The 25,134-nt window shown below is 39.2% G+C and overlaps 1 protein-coding gene across 1 annotated transcript in view; it reads right to left on the reverse strand.

The window, feature by feature from the left end:
* Window positions 1-449: 449 nt before the first annotated feature.
* The window catches only part of F5 (coagulation factor V (proaccelerin, labile factor)), a 33,320-nt gene continuing 8,635 nt past the window's right edge, over window positions 450-25,134 (reverse strand). Inside the window, 22 exon segments of the mRNA XM_010077232.1 lie at window positions 450-670; window positions 1,461-1,643; window positions 2,388-2,536; window positions 2,691-2,835; window positions 3,679-3,834; window positions 5,173-5,267; window positions 6,353-6,424; window positions 6,873-6,905; window positions 6,908-6,976; window positions 8,618-8,797; window positions 9,834-10,044; window positions 10,530-10,766; window positions 11,949-12,114; window positions 13,840-15,766; window positions 17,552-17,764; window positions 18,169-18,319; window positions 19,070-19,281; window positions 19,645-19,747; window positions 20,722-20,899; window positions 22,637-22,802; window positions 23,526-23,747; window positions 24,679-24,822. Of these exon segments, the coding sequence (XP_010075534.1) occupies window positions 482-670; window positions 1,461-1,643; window positions 2,388-2,536; window positions 2,691-2,835; window positions 3,679-3,834; window positions 5,173-5,267; window positions 6,353-6,424; window positions 6,873-6,905; window positions 6,908-6,976; window positions 8,618-8,797; window positions 9,834-10,044; window positions 10,530-10,766; window positions 11,949-12,114; window positions 13,840-15,766; window positions 17,552-17,764; window positions 18,169-18,319; window positions 19,070-19,281; window positions 19,645-19,747; window positions 20,722-20,899; window positions 22,637-22,802; window positions 23,526-23,747; window positions 24,679-24,822 (5,201 nt within the window). The 3' untranslated portion in view covers window positions 450-481.

The raw sequence follows: 25,134 nt of genomic DNA on the forward strand, positions 1-25,134 counted from the left end.
AAGCGAGGCCACCCTTAAAATAATTTCTTACGAAGCATTGCTGGAATGCAGCACCACAGCTCCATATCTGCATTGGTTTTCCCTCTCAGCCCTATGTATGGGGAACATCCATCTGTAGCTTAGTATTCCTCCTCTGTGCTGCAGAAGCATTAACAAATAGAGATAACCAGGGCTCAGGATTAAGACCAGAGTCTCCATCCTGAAGGATTTAGAACTTTAAGTAAAAAGTAGGACAGAGTACTGGTTAGAATGAAGAAGTGATACACAAATTTTAAGGGATTGCTATTTCTTCCCAGAGAAGAGAAGCTGTTTTCTAAAGTGTATATTTGTAGGTATGAAACATTTGCCAGAGAAATCTCTCTCAATTCTTGCTGGCAGAACATTAAGGTCCTTTGAGGAAGCACACATCTGAACTACTAAGTATGATTATTTTAAGGGTTTTAAAAAGAAGTTGTTGTTCTGCACGACGATTGCCAAAAGGTTAAGAGCTCCCAGACCGGTCAGTCCTTTTCACAGACAGACCCCCACCAAAATCACAGCCATAGAGTTCCACCCGAAGGGCAATACCATGATACCAGGTTCTTGGAACAATACGGATAAACCTGGACAGGATGGGTGGATTAAAGAAGTGCTTGACGTGCCCATTGCTGTTTTCATTACCCAAGAAAACCTGAAAATATACAAACACACAATTAGTTAAAAGGCAGCACTTCAAAAAACCCTGCTTTTTCTTTTTAAAATGGTTCCAAGCTGTTGCATTAACCATCTAGGGTAGATGAACTGACTCACTTCTGATTCTATGTAAGCTCACATCCAGTCTCTTCCTAAAACACTGGGTCAAAGCTAGTTCAGGCCACTAGTATCTGAGTCTGAACGGATTAAACGGCCTCTGTTTCCATCCACACCATTAAATTTTCCATTCTAATTTGGATGGACAAAAATCCCAAAATTCCCTTGTTTTACCTCTGCTAATAGCCCTTGTGGGCTACGTTGGTGTAACGTGATATGGGCAACAATATAAAGTATTCTGTCTGCTCTGTTGGTATCTGGAGGTCTCCAGCTCTGTTACAGCAAAACTGCTCAATAACATTAATTTCACTTATAAAATCAAGGCAGAAATGGAAAAAGCTGAAAGAAGGCCCTGAGAAATCCATTGTGCATTCAAATTAAATGTCCGTGCACCTTCAAATTAAATATCCTCCTTTACAAATAGCATCAGCTCATTTTATCAGTGTTGACTGCCTTCTCTACAGATTTGGTGTTCTTTCCTTTTATTGCTGTTAATTACTATTATCAAAATCAGACGGATAGTATGACATTATCTGTAGTAACCCCAGCTCCCTATCACTTTGAAGTCCTGTGAGAACATCTCCTTGGCTGGGTATTCTGCCTTTGGACCTTGACTGTGCTCAACATCTTAAAAAAAGCAATGATACAATTGCCTGAGCTGAAGATGATACCTTTGCCACTGAGCTTGAGCCATCTGTATAGGATTTCCACTCTGAGCCTTCGTCACTGTATAGGATAACATAGGTTTTCACAAAGTTTTCAGCAGATATGGACTTGACCCCCTGGGTAGCAATAGCAGTTATCTTCTTAATTGTGAGGAGATCAATTTGCAGCCACTGTTGGTTGTTGTTCGACTACAATTGATAAAAAGGGTTGTCTATTAGCAAACATGTCTATGTCTCTATTTGCTTAAGTGAAAAATCCTGTTTAAAGATAGCTAAAACTGCATCAAAATGCATCAAAACTGTATCAAAGAAGTGCAGAAGAGTAAAGCTGAGGCAAAAGTCACAAGCATTCTTGGCATTCTTAACTTCTTCAATGCAGATGGTGTATTTGGTGTCTTAAGATCTCCACATTAATTTCCAACACATAATGAAAAGTAACACAGATTTCTCTCCAGTTTTAAAATGCAATACATAATACTAATACCAAACAGTACCAGCAAATCTCAAGGTGCTTAATAAAGAAATGCATCTCCATTTTGAAGACACAGAAGCCCACATGCCTTGCTGAAAGTCATCAAGCTCCATTATCCATTAAGCTGCACTGCATACAAACCTACCCAGGAAGGTTTCCTTTAACCCCTTGGAGTAAAATATTCAACTCATATTCATCTCCTGAAATTAACAGGGCTATTTATACAAGGCAGTGCTGCAGGCTCTGGCCCAGAGGACACATCTCTCAAAATATTATTTCATTGCTGTTGCCAGAAATTCAACAAGTTTCCTACCAGAAGAATTGAATGGGCTTCTTCCTAAAGGATGGCTAAAGGAACCCTGTCACGCTTGGCACAAGACACAGTGTGCAGGAAGCACAGGAGCACACAGGCAACAGAAAGTGTAGCTGTCTTGCTGTTGCCCCCATTTTTCATTTGTTACCTTGGCTCGCCAGGCATTCATCTTTCCTTTACGATTGAGACGAGCAAGTGAAGGGTCCCATGTGTTAAACCAGGATGTCTTAACAGATGAGGCTGTTATCTGGGTATTCTTGATCTCTCCGTTTTCCATTCCAAGTGGCAAAGAGCAACCTGTTAAAAGAAACAATGTTATCTCCAGTTCATCCAAGTAGCCACAGCCTAAGCAACAGTGTTGGAATTGAGAACACTCACAATTTTAGCTTCATTTAATGCATTAGGTAAAAAATTTGCCAGAAAGGAAACACCAGCACACAAGTCTTCTTACCATCTACTTCACAGCCCAGGAGCTCCATGCGAAGCGTGGGCCTGTTGTAGGCCTCAGTTGGGTAGACTCTGATGTACCGAGCAATGATAGGGGGATCAATGGCATTCTCTTTTACCCCATAGGCATCGGAATTACCTTCGAAAATCTATTTACAAAAAAGAAAAAAAAATATCCACACGGAGTTAATTCAATGCAAACACAAGCTTGGCTGCTGAAAACCTGCTCTTTTACGAACGCAGTCTTTTTTTACACCATTAGGCCCTACCCACTGTGACGGAGCGCCCTGTGCTGCAGGGCAACTTGAAACATTTCATGGTCCCATCTTGGCCTATCTGGGAGAACCTGAAGACCTCACTTCAAATAAGCAACCATTTCTATGTACTATGTAAGTCTAGTAAGAAGGCATTAGTAAGGAGGCAAAAAGAGAGGCAAGAGACAACAGCTCTTTGATTCAGGAGTTTTACCACAGAAACCTCAGGGCAAACTGAAGGGAGCTGTGATTGGTAGGGTTAGAGTGGTTGGGCACAAAATGAACCTCCTGCAGGTTTGGCCACTCTTATTACACAGGCCTTCTGCAGGCAATTCAGACCGTTTAACATTCAACGGTTATGACAACAGGAAGGGAGGGGAGAGAAAGGAGGATCTAGTCCCAAATGGGGTTCATTTTTAGTTCAGCTTCCTGCTTGCTTCAAGAAACTGACATGAGGGATAAACAAGTAGGGAAAAACGCTTGTGGGAAAGCCAGACTCTATACAGTCGAGGTCACAGGGCCAATCTAAACCCCAGTCTAGGGGGTTCCTCACTTTATGGTTTGTCTTCTGGTCTGAATTTGATTAGATCTGTAAATGCCCTTTGGGGCCCTCAAGTTGTATTAAGTTTCTGCAGGCTATCATTTTTCCCCCACTATCTTTTAACATAAAACTGTCACTTCACTACATCATCCGATGATGCTGCATATGTTGTTGCAACCCATATGGCACATACAGACCTTTTGTGCTGGAGAGCTGTCTCCTTTGAAGGTGCTCCACTTCCGTTTGTCTTTGCTGTAAACAATAAAAAACTTCTGGATGTACAAGGACTTTAAAAACTGCTTGGCTCCCTGAGTCTGTATCCCAGTTAACAGAACTTGTCTTTGAAAGTCCACCTAGGAACAGCAAAAGTGTTTATAAAGCCAACAATGAACAGCAAAATCCATTTCATTCTTTGGCGTCTACACTATAGCTTTGAGCCCTACATTTTAAACCCCCAGCACTAACACTCTCAGGAGGAATACAAGCAGATGCCAGAGTCCAACTTAATGCCGTCATTTAATTTCTGTATTTATTTGTGTGTGCATTTCATTTCAGAGGCCATTTTACAACGCAGCATCACAAAGCCACCCCAAAAATATCTGTGTGTCTGTGCTAGGCAAAACTCTGCTATCCTCACTTTCCAGATAGGCAAAAGGAATACAGAGAAATTCAAGGCTCACATTTTCATAAGCTGCCTCTAGTTTTGGATACCCAGGCTGAGAACAGGCGTATGACACAATGAAGTGCTGAAAGCCACCATTCCTGCCAATATCAGATCCAAAAACTTAGCACATAAAATCAAATCAGCAAAATGTTCCTGTCAGTGGTGAAACTCATTCTTCAGGATATGCCCTCCACACTTCACTGCAGTAGCCTCAGCTTCTCACTACCATGTCCCCTATCAAATTCTTTCTCTTCCCCACATTATTTCTAGTTCCACAGCAAATTTCCCAACCCTCTCCCTCTACTTCACCTCCACTAGCTAGCATGTCAAATGTTAGCAAGCCAAGCATAAGAGCCACCTATTGAACTTACACTGCAACACTAGTTTGAGTCTTTCTTTTCTCCCAACTGCCAATTTTAATGAGATTTGTAAGAAATAAAATATCTTCCCTAAATTTGGGTGCACATTGGCTATCTGGTGTGAAAGTGATTGAGATGGAAGAAAAAGACAGAAGAAGTGAGGTGACTGAACAATATAGTGCTTGAAGTCATAATTAGAAGCTTAATTTCCCTGTGAAGCCACACTGTGCTATGTCAAGTTGGACACATAAGCATCCAAAACAAACACAAAACTATTGGAAGCAATGTTTGAAAGTATTACACTTTAAATGATCACCCAAACATAAATATATAAATATAAATATATACTGTTAAGTGGACAGAGGAAAAAAAAAGTAATGAAAAGAATGACTCTGCCTACAAAACAGTTACAGTCTTAAATTGTGAGGGTAACTGTCCAGTCAATGGGCCTCAATAGCAGTAGAGACTGTGTTACACCAGGGGAGGGGGACAGTTTATGGTATCACCAATCAAGCTTGCTGCATCTTTTCAGTTTCACCCAGGAGTCTTCTCAGCAAGAAAAAGAGCAGCTTGAGCTTCTAAAACAAGTTGCAGGAAAATCACAACCCAGGATTGTATGGCCATACCCACGCTCAATGATGGTCAAATACACGTCAGACCAACCATACCTGGATCCAAGAGAGTTCTTCATTTTTCATTGTAGTGCTCCAAGCATTGTATGTTCCAGAATTGTTTAATCGGGCTAACTTAGGTTCCCAATAGTCTAGACAGAAAATATGAATAAAGCAAGAATTTAAGAGAGGTGCTGAAAAAAAATATTGAGGCTGTAACTAGTTACTGATGTTGAGTGCTTCAAGTTCTTTTCCAATCTGTTTTAGGAAAAAAAACCCAACCAAAGACACTAAAAACATAATCTAGGATAATTTGGACATGGTCAACAACTGAAAGTCAGCTATTACCCTGTGGAGTTTTCTAGTTGGCAGAATGACTTTAAAAATAACTGCCTTTTATGTCCTGTACTGTCTACTGATTTGGAACCAGGGTCTGGAGTTTGCTAAACAAGTTTTGGCTGCCAGTGGGATCAGACAGAATATGTGCTCTACATTCATGGCAGAGAGCCTCCCTCTGCATAAGGAGGTTTCCATGTTAACAACTGATATGAAATATATACGACAACACAGCTTTCAAAGCCTTTATCACACTGTGGTGGGAAATGAAGAAAAAACATAAATCCACATAAAAATCAGTTTTCCAAAATAATTTATTTGTTATTTTGAGGAAAAGGATGTGTGTTCCTGCATGCGTGTGTAACCTGTATACCTTGATTTGCCACTGTCCATGTAAAAATCTATCAATTTCTCTATCAAATGATCCCACTTTTATACCAGGAATAAACTTGATAAATTAAAGACTCATTTCTCTGGGTGCTAGGTTCCAAAATCTTTCATAACAAACACACCTTGTCCTTTCACATCTCATAAAACATGGAAATCTCAAAAGCTTTTGAACACTTGCTGTTGATTTTCAAGCAGGGAACCCGGAGAACAAAAAGATAAAGCTGTATTTGTTCCAGGTCATCCAGCAGGCCACGGACAGAGAGGACTCTCTGACTTTCAGGCTTGTGATACTGACAGTAAATCTGTGACACCTAAAATATAATTATGAGGGCTACCTAGTGCAGTTCACAGTCTCTGATTGCAGTACTGGAGAGCTTTTTAACCTGACAGTTGATTCACTGCTGAACTGATTTCATAAGACAAATTACGAGATGCCAAAAGAATATGAAACTGCAATACTTTGCTGGGGATATTCAGTAGCATGCCTGGACCTTTTCAAGTATTAACTCACCTACATGATCTGAAGCGCTGATTTGCGAATCGACTATAACTCCACTTGCTAGACCCATTGGAATCCTGCATTCTAAAGAGAGCACATTAAGTTAGTTGTTAAAGAAAAGGAGGGCTATCCCAACATATATTCTGGCGAATCTTCTAAGACAACATAATTCAGAACAATTCTTAGTAATTGTAACATCACCACTCTCTTCCCAGAGAAGGCTGAGATAATATCTGTAACTCCTCTCAGCAGATTAATCCATTGGTCACTGTGAGCAAACCTCAAATTCAAAGCTAGTATGCTAAAGGAATAAAGGTAGTATGCTAAATAATTCAAAGCTAGTACACTAGAGGGTAAACATTTTTTCTTCTAGAATAAATTTACAGAAATCACTCCACTCCTTCCTTGAAGACACAGAGAATCTGCTTTGGGTTTTTGCAGAACAATCTCAATTATTTTTTAGTGATCCTGAAGTGGTAGAAATTACTTTATAGCTTGACTCCCCCAGTTAAAAAACATCTTAGTTCAGTACCTTTCTCTATAACCAAATAGGAAGCCTGCATAATTCCCCCACTTCAGTGTCTAAAAGCCACCAGCCAGGTCTCTGTGGTTTCATTTCAATTGTTCTAAATGAGCCTTGAAAAAAATGAAGAGAAATGTATCAGAAACATTAGCATCATAAGGTTGATGCTAGCAATGCTGGATGTTAAACCAAGATCAACTTCATCCAGAAAAATTAAATAACCTACCACACATTGCAGAGAGCAATAACTACCACCATCTCAATAATTTTTTTTTTTAGCAAGCAAGTTACAGCTGGAGACTGACATTGGAATTAAGTGAGTGGATAAAAACCTAACCTTTGCTGCTGGTGCAAAGTACAAAACTTTGGATGCCCGTATGTAACAACCGATATCTGCACATTAAATACAGTGCTGAGCCACGTAATGAACAGTGCTATCAAGTTTATTACGTAACGTAAGGATGTTAATTCTGTGGTGCTAATTATAGTTCTTACTCCTGCTGCCCCAGTGTGTTGTTCAAGTAATGTAAAGAATGGATGTCAAGAAGCAAAAAGTATATGTGGGGGAATTAGATGTATGGGCCCTCCCCTCACTTTCTGCATGTCCCAGGAGGTCTAAGGACTGAGCAGGAGGCAGATATGGTTTAGGCTGTTTGCTGCACTTCTTCAAAAGCACTGTACATGCTTAATTGCTTTTCTTATATTCCTAGTTAGTGCAGACATGATAATTCTTGCTCCCATTTAAACAAAAACATATGGAGATGTCATAGTGAAAAACATCACCTTAAAAAGCTTAAATTGTGAACAAACCACCTAATGTTCACTAAAATAAACTCCTATTATTCCAAGACAATCCCATTATTTTGAACCCCTTGTTTCCTGTTTGTGTGCTTTGTTTTGTTTTTTTAAATATTTGTAGCTCACAATACAGGCTTCATAAATGCTGTTATTGCACACACTGCTGACAGTGATGGGCAAAGGAGAATATCCTGTGGCCTAATGAATGCTTTTAGCCTATTTCTTTTCTCTCTGGACGTGAGAGTTCTCCTAGGACTCACATTCGTTCTTTCTGTTCTGTATCACACTCATCTTGACATTACAAAAATAAGCCCTCACCATACTGAGCCAGATACCAACAGTCTTTCCCAGCAAACATCAGTGAGACTTCAGTAGCCTTGAAGCCTGGGGACGCATGAACAGGATTGCTGCGCTATTGTACACGTGTCATTTCATGAGGAATTGGTGGCTGACACCATCCTACTAACTTCTTTTTTCCAATACTGACCTTTACTGTTGAGCACCTTCCAAAGCCAAGCCCAGCACTATGACCTACTATGCAGATAGGACAAGAGAGATGCAACAAAGGAGAGAAACCTGCTCATGCTCACGTATCTGGTGAGTGCCAAGGAAAGCGCAAAACAGAAGGTAGTGCTGCAGACCATGCAGCTATTCATTTTCCATATATATCCCCTCTCATCTGAGAGAAAGACATTTACAGACAAAATTTAAGTGCTTGGACAACTTTACTCATATTTCCAGCTTTACAGGAGAGCAATGTTATCTTTATTTCCCCCCCTTTATTTTGTGAGGTGCAAAGTGATGAATTTCCTTCTGGCCATCATAGGCAAATGAACTGTCAGTGCTCTCAAACTTTCTTACTGCACCCAGCCAGCTTCTGTTCACCTTTATCATTAGTATGATGACAACAGACTGCAACGGTCACCCCTCTGAACTTATTCTGCTCTGATACTTACCTGGAAGGAGTGTGTATGTACCAAGCTGATGCTTTGGCTCTCCTTGTTCTGTGAAGGTCTGTCCATGAAAATGAACAACATGAATGTCTTTTGGCCCACCCATGTTCAGCAAATGCCATCGGACCAGTTCACCTTCATACATCCTCAAGCCTTGCAAATTGTAGGTAATCCCATTAATGGCTGAAACAAAAATAGTGTAAGGAAGACTGCTCACAAAATAGGTCTCCCAAAGTGCTAGAATGTAGTCATTAAAATGAGTAAAATATGTAATGATGTAATGCATTTGATAAAAAAACCCGCTTTTTCCAATTCAAAATGCTACACACTTTATGTACATCAATTCAGAAAATCCAGAAATTTCACCAGAGGATTTGAGCACAGTTTTCTTGCAACAAATTGCAGGCAGGAGAACAAGGAAGTGTAAGAAATCATCAGATGGGAACACCAGGCCCAGAAGAAAGGACAACTACCCAAAACGTGTTCTGCAGCTTACATTTCCACAGCTGTACAGTCACAACCGACACCTTCAATTAATAACTGACTTTATAGACCACATTTTCAAAAGGCAGACTGCACTTCTCTACATGCCTTTTTCAATCATGATCACTTACAGCACACAAGCATCAGATTTTCAAAGAGAGAACCACAGAGCTTTGTTACTGACCATTATTTCTAAGCAAAAAAAGGGTTACCTTCAGTCAGCCAGTTACTTAACTCTACATGACTAAAAACTCTGTATCCACAGAGAGGTATATGAAGGGCTGTCCTACAGCTGCTTCACATTCCTCAGTAGAACTAGACAGTCAGTTAGTTTGATTAGTCAAATTATTACAATATTTTTAAATTTACTGCAAAAAGTTTTCAGGGTATTAGTTTCTTACTTGAAAAGTGGACATTTTGTTTTTCTTTTTTCTTTTTCTTTTTTTTTTTTTTTTAATATGGTCCTGGGATGTATGCGAGCATGAGAGAAGTTTTCTGTTGAAAGTTTCAGTCTAATATATCCTTTCTTAGTTTTAATAAAAAATTTCCAGTCAATGCTAATCTTCACACACAAAACTTTTAGTCTTATGGGTACAATGGAAAACAACATAAAACATTCACATAATTAACATGTAGGATTTATGCATGTTCAAAAGCACTGTGAGCTGAGATACCTTCCCCAACACCTTTCCCTTTACCCCAATCAACTGAATATTAAGCAAAATGAAATAAGTACCATAGAATTTGTGGCATTGCTGCATTTCTTGGGTCTTCTCAGTGCAAGGCCTTCTAGAACGTTTGTCAAAGTACCAGCTTTTCTCTTCATCAAAGACCATAAAAAGCAAGAAAAAGTCCTGGATCAATGTTCTGCTGTTGTTTGACTTACTGAAGGTTCCTTTTTGACAGATCAGTATTGGCCCAATCAAACCAGAGTGAATATCTTTCTCCTAGAAGGTAATAAACTCATATTAGATGTAAAAGCAGGTTTCCCAGGAGACGAAAAAACCCCATAGCATTCCACAGAAATGCAGCAGGCCCTAAAAATTTAAAGCAGAGGCCAGAATTGCTGTTGCCTTGTATCTTTACTTTCCCCTGCTTAGTCTATGAAAAAGTTCCCCAATTGGAATTATTCCACAGTTTATAGCCTCTTTTAACTGAGTGTAAGAGATTAAGTGTCACACAGGAACATCAGGCCCAAAATAAAGGACAGCTATCCAAAATGTGTTCTGTAGCTTACATTTCTACAGCCACACAGTAACATCATTTGGAGATATTCAAAACCTGACTGGACATGGTCCTGGACAACCTACTCCAGCTGACCCTGCTTGAGTTGGTGGGGGAGACACTAAATGATCTCTAGTGATCCCTTCCAACATAAATGTTTCTGTGATCAACCCCAGCAACACTACCACTTCTATTTTGATTTCCTTACCAGATTTAAATCGGAGTAGTAGATCCAGGACCGACAAGCGGCTCCTGACTGCATAGGTCCCGATCGCCTGTTTGCATACCATACATATATGTAACTGTTATTTGGCTGAACTTCATCATCTTCCTTAAACCAAGCAGTAGATTCATCATCATAAATGCTTCCCTCAGAGGACTTTTCATAGAGAAGTCCATGAGCATGGAGCGAATATGGTCTGGATGCCAGATTCTTAAAATGAACCTAAAAAAAAAAAAAAAAGATTCTGTTTAGCAAATTCAGGCCTAAACCTAACTCCCTCATGACCTCAAAACAGGGTCAAGATTTGTATAATGATTACAGGCTACGTTGTGCATGGCAGGGATAGCTTTTGACATCTCCATGCAGAGTCACCCTCTTTGATACAGGCAGTTAATTAAAAAGTAGAAAGCATGAATCTAACTCTGCCTTCCAATGCATCTAGGTTCCTAGGACTTTTACTGCTGCCCTTCACACCTGGATATGCTTAGTTACAGCAAGCAGGGAGATGGGGAGTTTCGACCTCTTCTGCTTTGCTGCACTGAAGGGCACAAAATAGTAACACTTGACCTCTGTATCGCTCTTGCTGAAATCAGTGCTCCTCACTTGTCCCACAGAAGCATGAGAAGAGGGAGATTACATATTTACTTCTCCCTAGAGAGAATGATGCTCCCAAGCTAAAATAGCCTCTTTTTTCTCTTACTCATGTTTTTAAATGCAGTTCAATGTGTTCCTGTTGCGCACTACTCCTACTGAAATAAGAAAAAGGTAGTGAGATCTACTCTCCCCATCTAAATCTATCCCTGTGTGTTGGAAGACTGGATGAAGAAGGATGAGAGAAGGGAAAGTCTATAGTAATGTGGTTCCTAATGCAAATATACCACTGTATCACCCGGGATACAGGTCCTCTCCATCCTTCTTGTTTATATTAGAACAAACCAACCCATTTACAGCAAAAGTTTTCAGAGGAAAATACACTTTTTTGGACAAATATATACGTTCATCTTGAATACAAATGTATTGATTTACTTTAAAAAAATTAAGAAGCTCCCTTTACACATAAAAAAATAATATTTTCAGTGCAATCTGGGTTTAAAAAGATTTTTTTTTTTTAAATGTTAAACTTAAATCTTATTTTACATTAGGCTGATAAGCCAGTATTTATTGTTGGGAAACATAAGAAAGAAAAACAGAAATTAATTTATTGTGAATAGGAGAGAAAAAGGATGTGTTTCAAAGAAACAAATCACCGTGCTTATATGTCCAAACTGCAATTTCTAGCTTTGAAAACTGTTCCCCCATCGTGATCTTTTAAAAATTTGTGGTACTTTTAGACCCACTCCATGTCACACTGTAAGACTGCCATAAGACTCTTATCCTGCACACATATTCAAAGCATTGACCTACTAGGATAACATCGTCCACTTCAGCCCGGATAACTGGCCCCAAGATGCCAAGGTGTTCTTTATATTCATCTTCATCCTGAAGAGTTGTAAAGGTACTGTCCGTATAGCTTTGGAAAATCACCTTATATGTGGTGCCATCTTTACAGGTTTTGTCATTCATCGTTGTACTGAAAGGAAATCCCCAATTAAAAACTCACACAGTGAATCAGAAATAATAGTTTTGATGAAATCTGAGAACTTGCATAGCAGGAACATTTCAGAATATAAAGAATAAACACATAAATAAATGTTAGATTATTCTGAAAATCATGACTTGCAATGTTTAAGCAATTCCAGTTCTACCGTTGTATATGAGATCCTTCAGCTAACAGAAACACATTTTACATTTGATTATATCTGCACTTTGCAACACAAAGCTGGTAAGACAAAAATAAGCTTTTAGGCATTCAAACCATTCTTGAGATCTTAAATAAAAGCACCAAAATGCTACTATTCTGATAAAACATTATCATTCCCTACAAACCTTGCCTCATTATGAATTATGCAAAAAACCAGAAACTTAACCAAAGTCATCTACTAGGAAGAAAGGCTGTTTTTCATCTCTTCAACACACTGGGATGGTATATGCCACGGGCTCTGTTAATTCACTGGAACAATGCACCTATACCAGCTGAGGACAAACCTCACTGGAGAGATCTATACAGAACTGTGATCATAAGGATTTCTTGGACTTATTTTCCAAGTGTGCAAAGTCTGTTGTTTCTGCCATTTTTGCAAATGCCATTTATATGGACTGAGATGAGTCAGGAGAATGCTGAAAAAGTGAAGGGAAAAAATATCAAATAAAATGGAAATTCTATTTGAGAAATAATATGTGTTTGGAGATGAACTTTGCATAACGAAAATTTTCTTCCTCCTGTTTTTGCTGCTTTTGATAAAACCCTGAAGTTGTGGCATTTTTGGTCTTGTTCATTTCAAGGGCCAAAGTTCAACTTTTTGATGAAAAGTGACTAGAAATTCTACATGTTGTAGGGTGAGTACTGATCCTAATTTGTATGAATTAAGATAATGACTTTTTAGTACAAAATTTCTCTCAAGTCACATATAATCTGTGCTGTGGCATAGTGGCCAGTCTTCCCTGTCAAAATGGAAGAAAAGCACTCAGCAGCAGGGCTTGTGATCCAGTCACCTTCAGATTTCTCTAAATAGTAGGAACAACAATGCAATAATTCATGCAGCTTTATTTTTACTTTAAGGCAGTCACCAGTGTGATTAATCACTTTGCATCTTTCATATATTTTTCAGTACTGCAGCCTTGTAAAGTTGGATAGTACTATTATCCCATTTTACAATAGAGAACTGAGACATCAGAACCACTTCTCACTAGTGCTAGAAACTTTTATTTCATACTGCCTATAAGAATCATCCTGTCTGTATTAGATCAGTCAGTCCATTAAATTCCTGGAAAGACTTTATACAAGGAGGTCTCTATCCTGTGTCTACTAAAGAATCCCAGAACTCAAGGAGGAAGTAAAACTGGTCATTCAAGTATAACAAAATTAACTGGACGTTTCCCTCCTGGCCTCTTATGGTGGGTTTTTCAATGTCTGTTTTAGAGAGTATTTCTAGTGAGTCTACAAAGGGGAGTTAAGAAAAAAAGGCAAAGAAAGTTCTTAGTTGTGATTGCTCTTGATTATAGTAGTCTCTCTCTCTCTATGACATTCCAGGGAGGTCCCAGCCTCCCATGGAAAATTCTTAGGATTCCGCAACTGAAATGTTGATAATGACATTGCACATTACTGTTGCTCTTAAATTTATCAGTACATGAATCAACATTCTGCTAGTATGTATCAGGATGGTGTGATAAATGAAAACAAATTATTTAGCCAAACCTTTTTTTATATCCTGCATAGCTCCAGCAGACCTCTTGAGCTGCAATATAGTACCTCCTCTCATTCCCTTTGCTTCGCAGGTAATGCTCAGCAATGTTGTCTGGGTTACGTTGTTCATTGATATTCACTTTTGGGTCTGTCATGTATGGGTCATCAAAGCTCACATAATGGTATTCATATTCAATGCCCGATGTTTCCTCACTGTAAGATCCTTCCGTAACATATTCGTAGTCTCCATTTTCTTGGGGAAGACCAATTGTGATTGATGGCTTAAACTGCCGTGGGGTGAGTGTGTAATTTAGCAGCTCTCCATGCCTGGCTCTACGCAGATCCACTGTATGGTTGGCCTCAGTGGGTGCCCCTGTGGTATTAGTGCAACATGGCAGTGTCGTGTGGTTGGTCTCACGCAGAAAAAATGTACGGCCAAACCCCATCATAGAATTGGTGATTTTTGGGGGCTTTTTACTCCTTGGGCTTAGCAAGTGGGTCATTTTTTGATATTCCTTTTTTTTCCTTCGGATCTTGATGAAGGTTCCAGATGTACTCAAAGAATCATTCTTGTTCCCCTCCTTTTCTTTCAGAGTCGGGTACATGTGGCTCCCTTTCTGTTTTTCTCCCGTTAGATGTGGGAACCCTTGATACTTCTTCATATGCTTCTTATTCATGAATGCTGTGCCATTTCTGCCACTATGATTTAACTTATCACTAACAGATTTATCTAACTTTGCCTCTAATCCCAGACTCTCCTTTGCAGACACCAAATTCCATTCCTCATTTGTCATTTTAGATGAATATTTCCCAGCCCTGGGTAATGATGCTTCTAGTAAGTTCTTCACTAGTGGAGGGCTGGAATTGGGGCTTACGTTGCCTAACATATGATCTAAAGAAAGAACTTTGGATAGCTTGGGTTCAGAGAGGCTGGATTCATTAGACCCATCTCCTACAATCAGGTCCAAAGCAAGTGTCAAGTTAACTGCATGCATGGCATTTTCCATTTTTGTTCCCTCCTCTTCCAGTTCATCATCATAATCATTTGGAAGCTGGCCAGTTGCTACTATGTCTGTATCAGATGTGTTCTCTGCATGACGCACACAATGAGGTGCACTTGTCTTGTCAGAAAATGAGACATTTTTATTTCGTACATGATTTAGAAGGTCTTTCATCTTTTGGACAGAGTAAAACTTAATGGCCAGGGAGCTTCGCCTTTTCCTTTTACTGTTAATGCTATAATTTCCTCTTCCTGTGCTTTCCTCTTGCTGCTTTTCTGAAAAAAAATTACTGTTCTTTCCATCAGTTGGAAGCTCTTCTGCAACATTCATTTGGCCTTCCTCATTGCTCAGCAAGTGTTCACCTGTGGACACATTACCATGATCTATTTCATAATTGCTTTGGCTTGTATTCTCAAATACCAAGTCAGCCTTTCCATCACTTGTGCTAGCTAAAAATAAGTCCTCTTCTGCTGTGACTGATGTGTGATTTGACTGGAATGTTTCAGCCTCGATTGGGGGAAGAGGTGTGATATGAGCTTCTAAGAACTTGGAGGTGCTTGTGGGTTCACTGCTATTTACAGCTGTCAGACTCGAGCCAGCTGCCACCTCAGAAGTCAGAGCATCAGTGCCTTCATGCTGTTCCCAGGCCAGTGCCGTAAGGTTTTGTTTTTCTTCATCGCCTGTTGCCTTCCTTGAGCTTCGGATGGAGTAAAAAGAAGCCAGGTAATCCTGATAATCCAAATCCTCCTTATCTCCTTCTTCTTCTTGCACATCTTCTTCAACTGAGGCAGAAACAGCCTTTTTATCAGTCTTGGTGTAAGTGAAATCCACCACATCAAATGCGTAATCTTCCTCATAGTCACATCTGGCATCTCTGAATCTCAGCCTCATGCCGTAACTCATCTCTGGGGTACCCCAGGATGCTAAAAGCCAAGTACCTGCAATTGAAATAAACATGTTTTTCTATTATGCAGTAGTTACAAGAGTGGATATTGCCTATCATGTAAGTGGTCAGGACAAGTTGCTGGGTTTGTTTCTACAGCACCTGCTATAGCAGAGTGCTAATCCTCATCTGGGATTTCCATGAGCTGTCCTTGCAATGAAAAATAATTAAGAACTGTAAATAAATACTAGAACATATAAATAAATAAATTTAAGAGCTGGAGCTCTTCTCAACAGATTAAGCTCTACCTAGGACCTGAGTACAAACATAACTGTCCTGGGTTAAGCAGAGACAGACTGCTTAAAGTTAACTCTTAACTTTTTTTTTTCTCCTCTTCATAAATAGCTAGCAAGAGGCTATGTTTTGGATTTATGCTCAGAAAAGTTGATAAGTGTGTGGTGCTGGCCTCTTCTCTAAAGTAAAAAGTGATAGGACAAGAGGAAATGGCCTCAAGTTGCACCAGGAGAGGTTTAGGCTAGATATTAGAAAGAATTTCTTCACTGAAAGAGTGATCAGGCATTGGAACAGGCTGCCCAGGGAAGTGGTGGAGTCACCATCCCTGGAGGTGTTCAAGAAACGTGTAGATGTGGTGCTTAGGGACATAGTTTAGTGAGTTAGGTGGTGTGGGTTGACGGTTGGACTTGATGATCCTTGAGGTCTTTTCCAACCTTAATGATTCTATGATTCTACATAACAAAATCAAGCAAAAGCACAACTTCATTACTGGGGAGGTTTCCATAAAGTCTGATGGGAGTTTTAATGATTCCCTAGTCTTGAACAATAGAAACCACTTAACATACAATGCATTTTTAACTTCTACGGTCTTGATGCTGTGTAATCACCGAAAACAAGCTTTGAGGACATAGTTTGTTATTTAAATAAAAGATTTTTTTAAAGGTATTTCAACTAGAACAAGGATACCCAAACCTTGTGGGATTTTAGGATAATCACTAAACTCTCACAGCTGTCAATGAGGAATAATCTCTGTTCTTTTGCTGGTAATTCCATAAGTGTAGATTACATGGGTTCTAGCATCACCTTTTCAAGATATGGTATTAATCCTAGTTAGCCATTGAGATGTATACCGATAGCAGTGATAAGATTCAGTGCGGCAGTTTTTACTGCTGCTAAATGACCACAAGCCTAAAGTGAAGTATAGCCACTTTATCCAATAACAGCTAGCATAATTTGACAGTCTTGGACCATTTTAGCTAACTCAGGATGGACAAATATGTGGCAAAATTGGGAATCAACAGTGGAGTTGATACTGGATTATTTCCAAGGACAATCTTAGAACTGCCTTAAAATGATAACTGCTAATCCCAATAATAATTGTGAGGTGAAAAAAACCCCAACAAAAAGAGCCTCAGTAGAGCATACAATTATTCTATGTGCTAAGTCTGTGTAGCCAACAAAAATCCACACACATCAGTTGCACTGGGGAATGACTCAACATTTTCCAGCACTGTGTTTATCTGAAAAGCTTTCTTTCCTATTTAAGTAAGTCCTTATAGACTGGAAATTAAAAAAAATGTCTTAGAAGAGCTGTCAAACTCTATAGAATCATAGAATGGTTTGGGTTGGAAAGGACCTTAAAGATCATCTAGTTCCACTCTCCCTGCCACAGGTAGGGACACCCTCCACTAGACCAGGTTTCTCAAAGCCTCATCCAACCTGGCCTTGAACACCTCCAGGGATGGGGCATCCACAATTTCTCTGCACAACCTGTGCCGGTGCCTCACCACCCTCACAGTAAAAAATTTCTAGTTTTACCACTTACCAACATTGTCCATTTCCACTATGACTGATTCTCCACTCATTGGGAAAAGGTTCAACACATCTTCGTATCTCCCTTGATACAGAAATGAGTGCCCAGAAAGACGAACAGAGACAATGTCATCATCAGTGCCAACACTGGAGAAGTGCCACTGAACGACACTATCTTGGCAAAATCCAAGGATTTCACTGCTGTCAGACACATAGCCATTTATTGCTAAAAGGAAAGCAAAATAAAAGTGGTCTCAATATTGTCAAAGTAAGACTTGAAGAATCTCCTGTTCTTTGATGTCAGTCAACTGAACCAGACTCACATTTGCACCTGGAAAAAGACTGGCAAAAGGCTGAAACCACAATAGCATTGATGGAGATTTCAGCTCTGGAAATAGTATCTCTAAGGCAACAGGGTGCTGTGTCAAATTAAATAGCCTTTGCTTCAGGATCCAGAGACAGCGTCATCCTTAAAATACTGCGTATTTCTATACAGTGCCACCTGGCAAAGTTAGAAGTTCACTGACTCTCTAGAGAATTCCTTGATGGCACTACAACTGAGAACAAGCAATCACTGAATGCTCAGGTTCACATGAACTTTCATAATATTCAGCTTGATATCCCACTCACTGTGCATTATGTTCGAGTTATAGAACTTGGAATCATCCCTTTTAACACTGGCAGGGTTGCTGCAGTAGTCCTTGATGTTATCCTCTATGTACCAGCTCTTGTTTTCATCGAACACAGCAAACATTGCCTGCTGCTCCCCATCTGCCTTTTTCTGAAAGACAATCAACACAGAAGTTACACTTTATGAGCAGAGACATGTACTAAGGACTCAATCTTACTATCTTTCTTACTTACTATGTATTCAATATAAGCTTAACAAGAGTTGTGGTAAGTGTGATCCAATGGCTAAGTGAAAGGAGTCGGTACCAGCTTAAGACTTCAAGGTGACAATCCTACTACTACAACCAACTCGTGGTGGAGCAGCGAGCAAGCCACTAGCACTGCTGCTACACAGATGGTATATGACTGGGCTCTTTGTAAAAGGACTAGCCTCCTCGTTTGACCTGAGCACAAGCTTTTGACATTTTTTTCTCCCAAGTGAAGCTCAAGTCTTTGCCAAGCAAGATTTCAATGGATGGCAAAGAGAACCACTCTTCCATGCTGTTTGGGTTGCTCTGGATTCAGTGATGCCTGAGATTGTCAGACTCTGTTGAGTTACATCTGTTACAGAAAGGGAACATCTCAGATCTGAATCTCTTTAGAGTGTGAAGGTATAATAGCTGCAGGAAAGGTTATTATCAAGTCTAGACGTCAGGCTGACCTTTTGTTGAAATGCTGCTCTTGCTAAGAAAATCAGAATATAATTCCTCTACTGCTGTGGACAGAAGACTGTTTCTTCAGGAGCCTAGTGGTTTAATTGCTCTCTACACAATAGTTCTCCAAGGAGAGCAAAACGAAATTCACTGTAGATCACATATTATTTGAGCAAAATCTATCTCCAAGAAGAGGCCAAACATGTTACCTGCACACCCTTCTGAGTCAATGCTTCACTTTTACAAATCAGAAGTGGGCCAATCAGTCCAGAGGCTATATCTCTCTCAATATCTACAGCACTGTGATATAGCCTTGTAATACATTGTGCATCCTGTGCAGTGGGTTGGTCTGTTTTAGCAATTTTCCATTCATAAGTGTATGTCTTCCCTGGTTCAATTCCTCTACTCTGGGTGCCATTGCCTGAGAAAAAAATAAAGGAGAAAAGTAATGATACAAACTTAGAGCCAGATCTTTATATAACATCAGGCTGCATCTTTTAATGAATTCATGCCATTATGCCATTTCGAGCTACCTCTGAGATAACGGAAGTTCAGCATGAACTTCTGTCTCTCTCTAAAATCACAAACAAGAACAGAAAACTAACAGACAAAAAAACACGCATATTTGATTTCTCTGTAAGGCAACACAACAGGTGAGCACAGGCAGAGCACAGAATTGAGCTCTCCCAGTCATGCAGATTCCTAGCTACAGCATCTCCTTCAAAGCAATGAAGCCCTCCACAACAGCTAGTAGTATCCAAAATGTAATTCACAAATTTCTTACTTGTAGGATCCAGAGGATAATCAGCTCCTTCTGCATTCTTTGAAAGTGTCACTCCATGGAAGTAAATGCTGTAGGGTCGACTGGCCTTATTTTTGAATACAATCTACATTGATAGGCAAAAGAAGAAAAAATGAATTCAGTATGCAGCAAATCCTTGTCTGAATACATAAAAAAGTTTAAACTACAGTAGAATTTGCCTGGTTTCAGCCTGGGAAGTTCTGGAAAGGCAAAGGGATGTCTTAAATATTATCTGATAATATAAACCCACAGCCTAAACACTGCTGGTACCCTGCTGCTGGGCTTTGTAGAGCCCACTGAGCAAAGCTCAGCTTCTTACACCTGGTCTTCAGAAAATGGAAAAAGAACACTTTTTCTTCCAGCTACTAGGCACACACTATCTCAGGGAACATGAAGTTGTTGACTAAAGTTCTTATGAACCTTTAATACGAGAGAAAACAGATTTAAGGAGATCTGAAAATAAATCTTGTCCCAGATTCCAAGACCCAAAGCGGATATGGGAGGAAAAGACAAGATGTCCTGCCTGTTCTTGATGTAATCAGGATAAAAAAGAAACGTGATAAAATCAGAGTCAAGATGGCAATTAAAGGTCATGAAACTTTATGATGCATCATTAAGTGACAACACAAAGAAAAGTTAATGAAACAGCAGCACAAGCTTGTAATGCAAATGTTCTGTAGTTTCGTTTCATAACTCCATGAAAGAACATTTAACTATGAAAACTGAGTACCATTGTCTAAAACTGCCAGAAAAAATAACATAAGGAATGAAGGGCTCTAGAAGTCGGCCTCACATCTAAATCCCCCCAGAATCCCCTAGACATGGGTCTAGCTTTTTTCCATTTTGGATCAGTGTCAACTTATAAATATATTTTACAAAGAGTGTGAATGAAGTGTATTTATGTGGTAAAATAAAGCAAAATCATGGAAACTATTAATATTTATAACATTAGCTACATTTTTTTTGACAAAAAACCCCAATCAAGCTAGTTCTTTTGCATTTCTGCTCAACAGAAAATAACCCTATAGTATAAGTAATCCCTAAATTTATGTTACTCACTTTGACTTTGTCATTGAGTTGAGCTCTGATAATAGGGCCCAAGATTCCAGTTTCCTTGGGACGAGGATTTTCCACACGTTTAGTGAAGCTGGCATTGGTATATTGTCTAAAAATAGCCTTTTTATACTTTTTACCTATAAGATTTGAGAAGTTGTCCAAGTGCTGTGCTTTATAGTGTCTTAAAAGTAAAGGAAAAGATAAATGATTAACAAGACTTGAATAGTGACATCTATTAGAATACAGAATTAGTACTCAAGCAACTGGTAGAAATGTCACTACTTTAAAAAAAAATTACAAACCCTAAACTAACCTAATGCTCTTCACCCCAAATTCTAACCCAAATTAGGTAAGAAGAAGCTTGAAACATTATTTGTGTTTTAGTATCACATACAACCAATTAGTATTGGAGTTCACATTTAATTTAATAGGGTACACATACAAGAAAGAAACAGACTGAAGAAGCAGCTACATTTTCAAGATAGCAGAAATCACTGTTCTCCTTTTACAAAGGCACAGTTGAGCATAGACAAAATAAAGAATTTGCTTACAGTTGCAAAGACTCTAGAGGACACAGGAACAGATAATCCCAGTCAAGCACCACACAGCAAGTAGTGTTACACTCAGGTTTAAAAACATTAGAATTGTTAATGCTGAGAGCAAAACTCGGATAAATACTCGGAAGTAACACAGAGTTTGTCCTGGTCACTTGCGCTTCAAAAAAGGTTACTGAACACAGATAAACTCTGTAATTTTGAACAAAGGAGGCTCAGAGCACTGAGCAGGTTAAGTAATGCTATGTAACTAGCAGAAGTTTGCTCTATGCAGTCCAAGAGCAAATAAGAAGGGAAGCAAATCACACCAAAGAAGGAGGAATACTTAACGAGTTATGTGAACACTATATTCTAAGGAGGTATATGAAACCATAACCCCATACATGGTAAGGAATTTGTCTTGTTCTGCTTAAATCCTTAAAGGTTCTTATAAAAATCATTTTGGAAAGTCACCACTACTCTAACAGTGGGGAACCGACAGATTGCAAATTTAAACTTACAGTGCACTGGCAGCACTGTGTACTATGACCTCATGTATGTTACAGAATTCCTTCTCTTTACCTTCAGATGAACAAAATAGCCCAGTATGCTTACTTATTACAATTTTTACTACATCTACATTGGTGCCATGAAAGGTCATTGATAGAGACACCTCTCTTTCTCCCATTCCCTAAACACTTCATTGTACTGAACTTTTAAAAACATCTATTCTCCAGAAATATTCCCCCCTCCTCCCTTTCCCCTCCTCTTAAAGATTGTTTATTTCAGAAGAATTCATGTTGAAAAGTAATTTAGAAAATAGGCTTGTACGCTACTTAGGACATTTCCTAAGTCATCTTTATATTTTGGGCTCCCCATTAGAGGCAAAAGAAGATGTCCACTTTTGGGCTACTAGCAAAGAAAGTCATTGACACACTGGAGAGAGTCCAGTGATTAGCACATGACACAAAAGCAAAATCTCAGTTTATTCAGTTGTGCAAAGACACAGCTAAGGAAGCATCTTATTTTTATCTTCAACTATAAAATGGGAGATTATAGGGAAAACAGAACCAGACTCTTCTTAGAGCTGCACAGTGAAGAGATGAGACACAATGGACACGAGGTGTAACATGAGAAAAAAAATCTGATTAGATATGAGGAAAAACTTTTTCACTGTGAGATTGAAAAGATGCCCAGAGAAGTTGAGGAGTCCCCATCCTCAGAGACAATGAAAACTCAACTGGATAAGGCCCTGTGCAACTGGATCCAGCTTCTCTGTTGGATCCAACTTTGCTGTTGGACCTCCTCAGAGGTCCTCTCCAACCTGAATTATTCTGTGATTTCACGTTAACATTCCATATTATGTTCACAAAGTATTATTTTACCTATCAAGGCTGTCTGGAATAGTGGGGGCATAATCCCAAGTAACTTCTTCTGCAGCAATGAAATATTCCCAGACATTGACCATAAGACGTTCTTTATAAGAGAGACGACTCTTCTTTACCTCTTTATCTCCACAGTCTCTTATATTGAGGTAACCGTGCATTCCAGCTAATTGAAAAGAAACAGTACCATCATGATTTTCCATTTTATGAACACTTACCACTTGCATTTCTCATTTCTTTAGCTAAGGCTACCAAGAAGCTTTTGTTCATGTGATTGCCATCTTTTCATGCTTGAAAAGGCCGCATCCATGTAGACTATATATAGCCTGAGAGCCTCCCAAAGAGTCCATGTTAATCAAATGGAATACAGAAGTTCTCTCAACTAGCCCTCTTTGAAAATACCAGCTGAACAGATGGAAAGCTATTTTTTGCTGTTTTTTTTTTTCAAAACATGTCTTCCAGCTCTTGTAAGAGACAATTCTCTCACTCTTTAAAACAGAATTCTGATCACTGCTGAGAGAGATACCCTCTTTCAAATAAGGAACAGCAAATATTTTCATCAGATTGAATGACCCTTATCTGAAAGTGCTCAGTCTCTCAGGAAACAGGCTGTTCCTTGCTTATCTGAACAGCTCACAGAGACTTAGAGAACTGATTCACTGTTGCTCTGTGATCTGTACACAGCAGTAAAGCTGCAGATAAGAATGCCTGTTAGTTCATCATGCGCTTCCCATTCCAGCCGAATGCCCTGTTCTCCAGTGGTTTCTTAGTGAAAGGACAACCATTAGAAACACAGTAACTGTACCATTGCAAAACAGTAGAAGCCATTTGGGCCATAAAGAGGAGAAGGACAACTCTACAGTTGCCTAATAAATAGATGTTTCCTTGCCTTGCAGGTGCTTTTGGACAAGAGAAGATATCAGCCACCTTCCTTCCTCACTCACTGTCATGTTTACTGTGGTTGATGCTCCTCCCACTAGGTTAACGGTAGAAACTCGATGATGTCTTTGCTCCATGGACTGTCCGTTGATATGAATGGAGAAAATTTCTGGCCTGGAACTCATTCCTATAAAATGCCAGCTAATGTTGTCATACGCACAAGCCTCTAATTCTGAAAGAGAAATAAGAGTAGGTGTCAGAATACAGGCAAATCATGCAAGCTCCCTACGTACACTAGATCTGAAGTGAATCTTCACTCAATACATTAAAAAAATCTCCTGATCAGTGTTTGCAACCAGAGGAAGTTTCAGAAGTTTGTAATACCAAAATCCTGAACATCAATGGAAGACAGGTGTTTAAATCTTACATGCGAGTGACAACCTGACTTATAGTGAGCTGGGAAAGAAGGAAGAAAACAGTAGCCTCTTTCGGAAAGCTGATCTGTCCTTGACTGGGGGAAAACAAAACAAAACAAAAAACACACACAACACAAAAACAAAAACCAAAAAGGCAAAGATCCAAGCTAAAGAATGAGCTTGTACCTAGTGACAGTAGCTACCCTACCCAGTATTTGTTTAAAAAACCCCACCTAAGACAGTCTTTTGTATTTGCCCAAAGGACTGGGCAGAGATATGAAAGCAGTTCCTTAGGAGAACAAAGGGAAACCACTAGCAACAGAATAGCCCCATTACCACCTTCCTAGTCTTCCCACTTAATTGTCTAATTTAACGGTAACTGAGTTTCCACTGCCAGGAAGTATGTTCTAAATGCTGTAAAAACAGCAGTTCACTTAACCATATCACTCTCTCCCAATTAGCTGAGTAAAAAAAAAATGAGAAATTTCTTATTTTTTAAAGTTACTAATCCTGTTCTTAGAGCAGAACTCTTCTTATAAGAAATCTTCTTATTCTTATCAGCAATATCGCACGATTTTCTTCCAGCAGCACAGTTAGTCTTCTAGAATTCAGATGCTCACAAACATGTTCTTAAAAAAGGCTGTGTCCCATTCCTCCCCATTCCTGTTCTCTTGCATAAAAAGCAAACAAAGGTAATTTTCAGTCTTCATCAATACTACTTTCACTTCTCATAAGCCTGATCAGTACCTGGTAAAGTTCCATCAGTATAGCCATTAATTGTGTACTTGAGTGATGCTGATCTTTGCCAACTCTTGTTTTCATCAAACACACCAAACATCAGTACATACTCCTTGGCAAAAAGTTTCTGTGACCCATCCTCATTTAGGCTTCCTATTAAGAAGAAACAACAGGTCTTAATTTGAAGCAGAAGTAAAGCAGTTTTCACATCAATGTAGTGGAATTAATGTGTACTTAATGAGCTTGTTTTACCTCTTAGCATGAACCTGACCAAAAAAAGACCTTAAGAATGCTTATAAAGTCATTGTATTTCTGAAAGTACTTTTGGGTTGGGTAACAACAAAGTCTGTAATACCCTAGAGGACATTAAACATGTAATGAATTGTCTCAAACAATCCTGACAATGTGTTGTAGGGATTGCTTTAATGAATAGGAGTGCCAAACAGCCTTCTGTCCACAATCAGA

This window comes from Pterocles gutturalis, unplaced genomic scaffold, assembly GCF_000699245.1.
Source record: "Pterocles gutturalis isolate BGI_N339 unplaced genomic scaffold, ASM69924v1 scaffold28223, whole genome shotgun sequence".
Lineage (NCBI taxonomy): Eukaryota > Metazoa > Chordata > Aves > Pterocliformes > Pteroclidae > Pterocles > Pterocles gutturalis.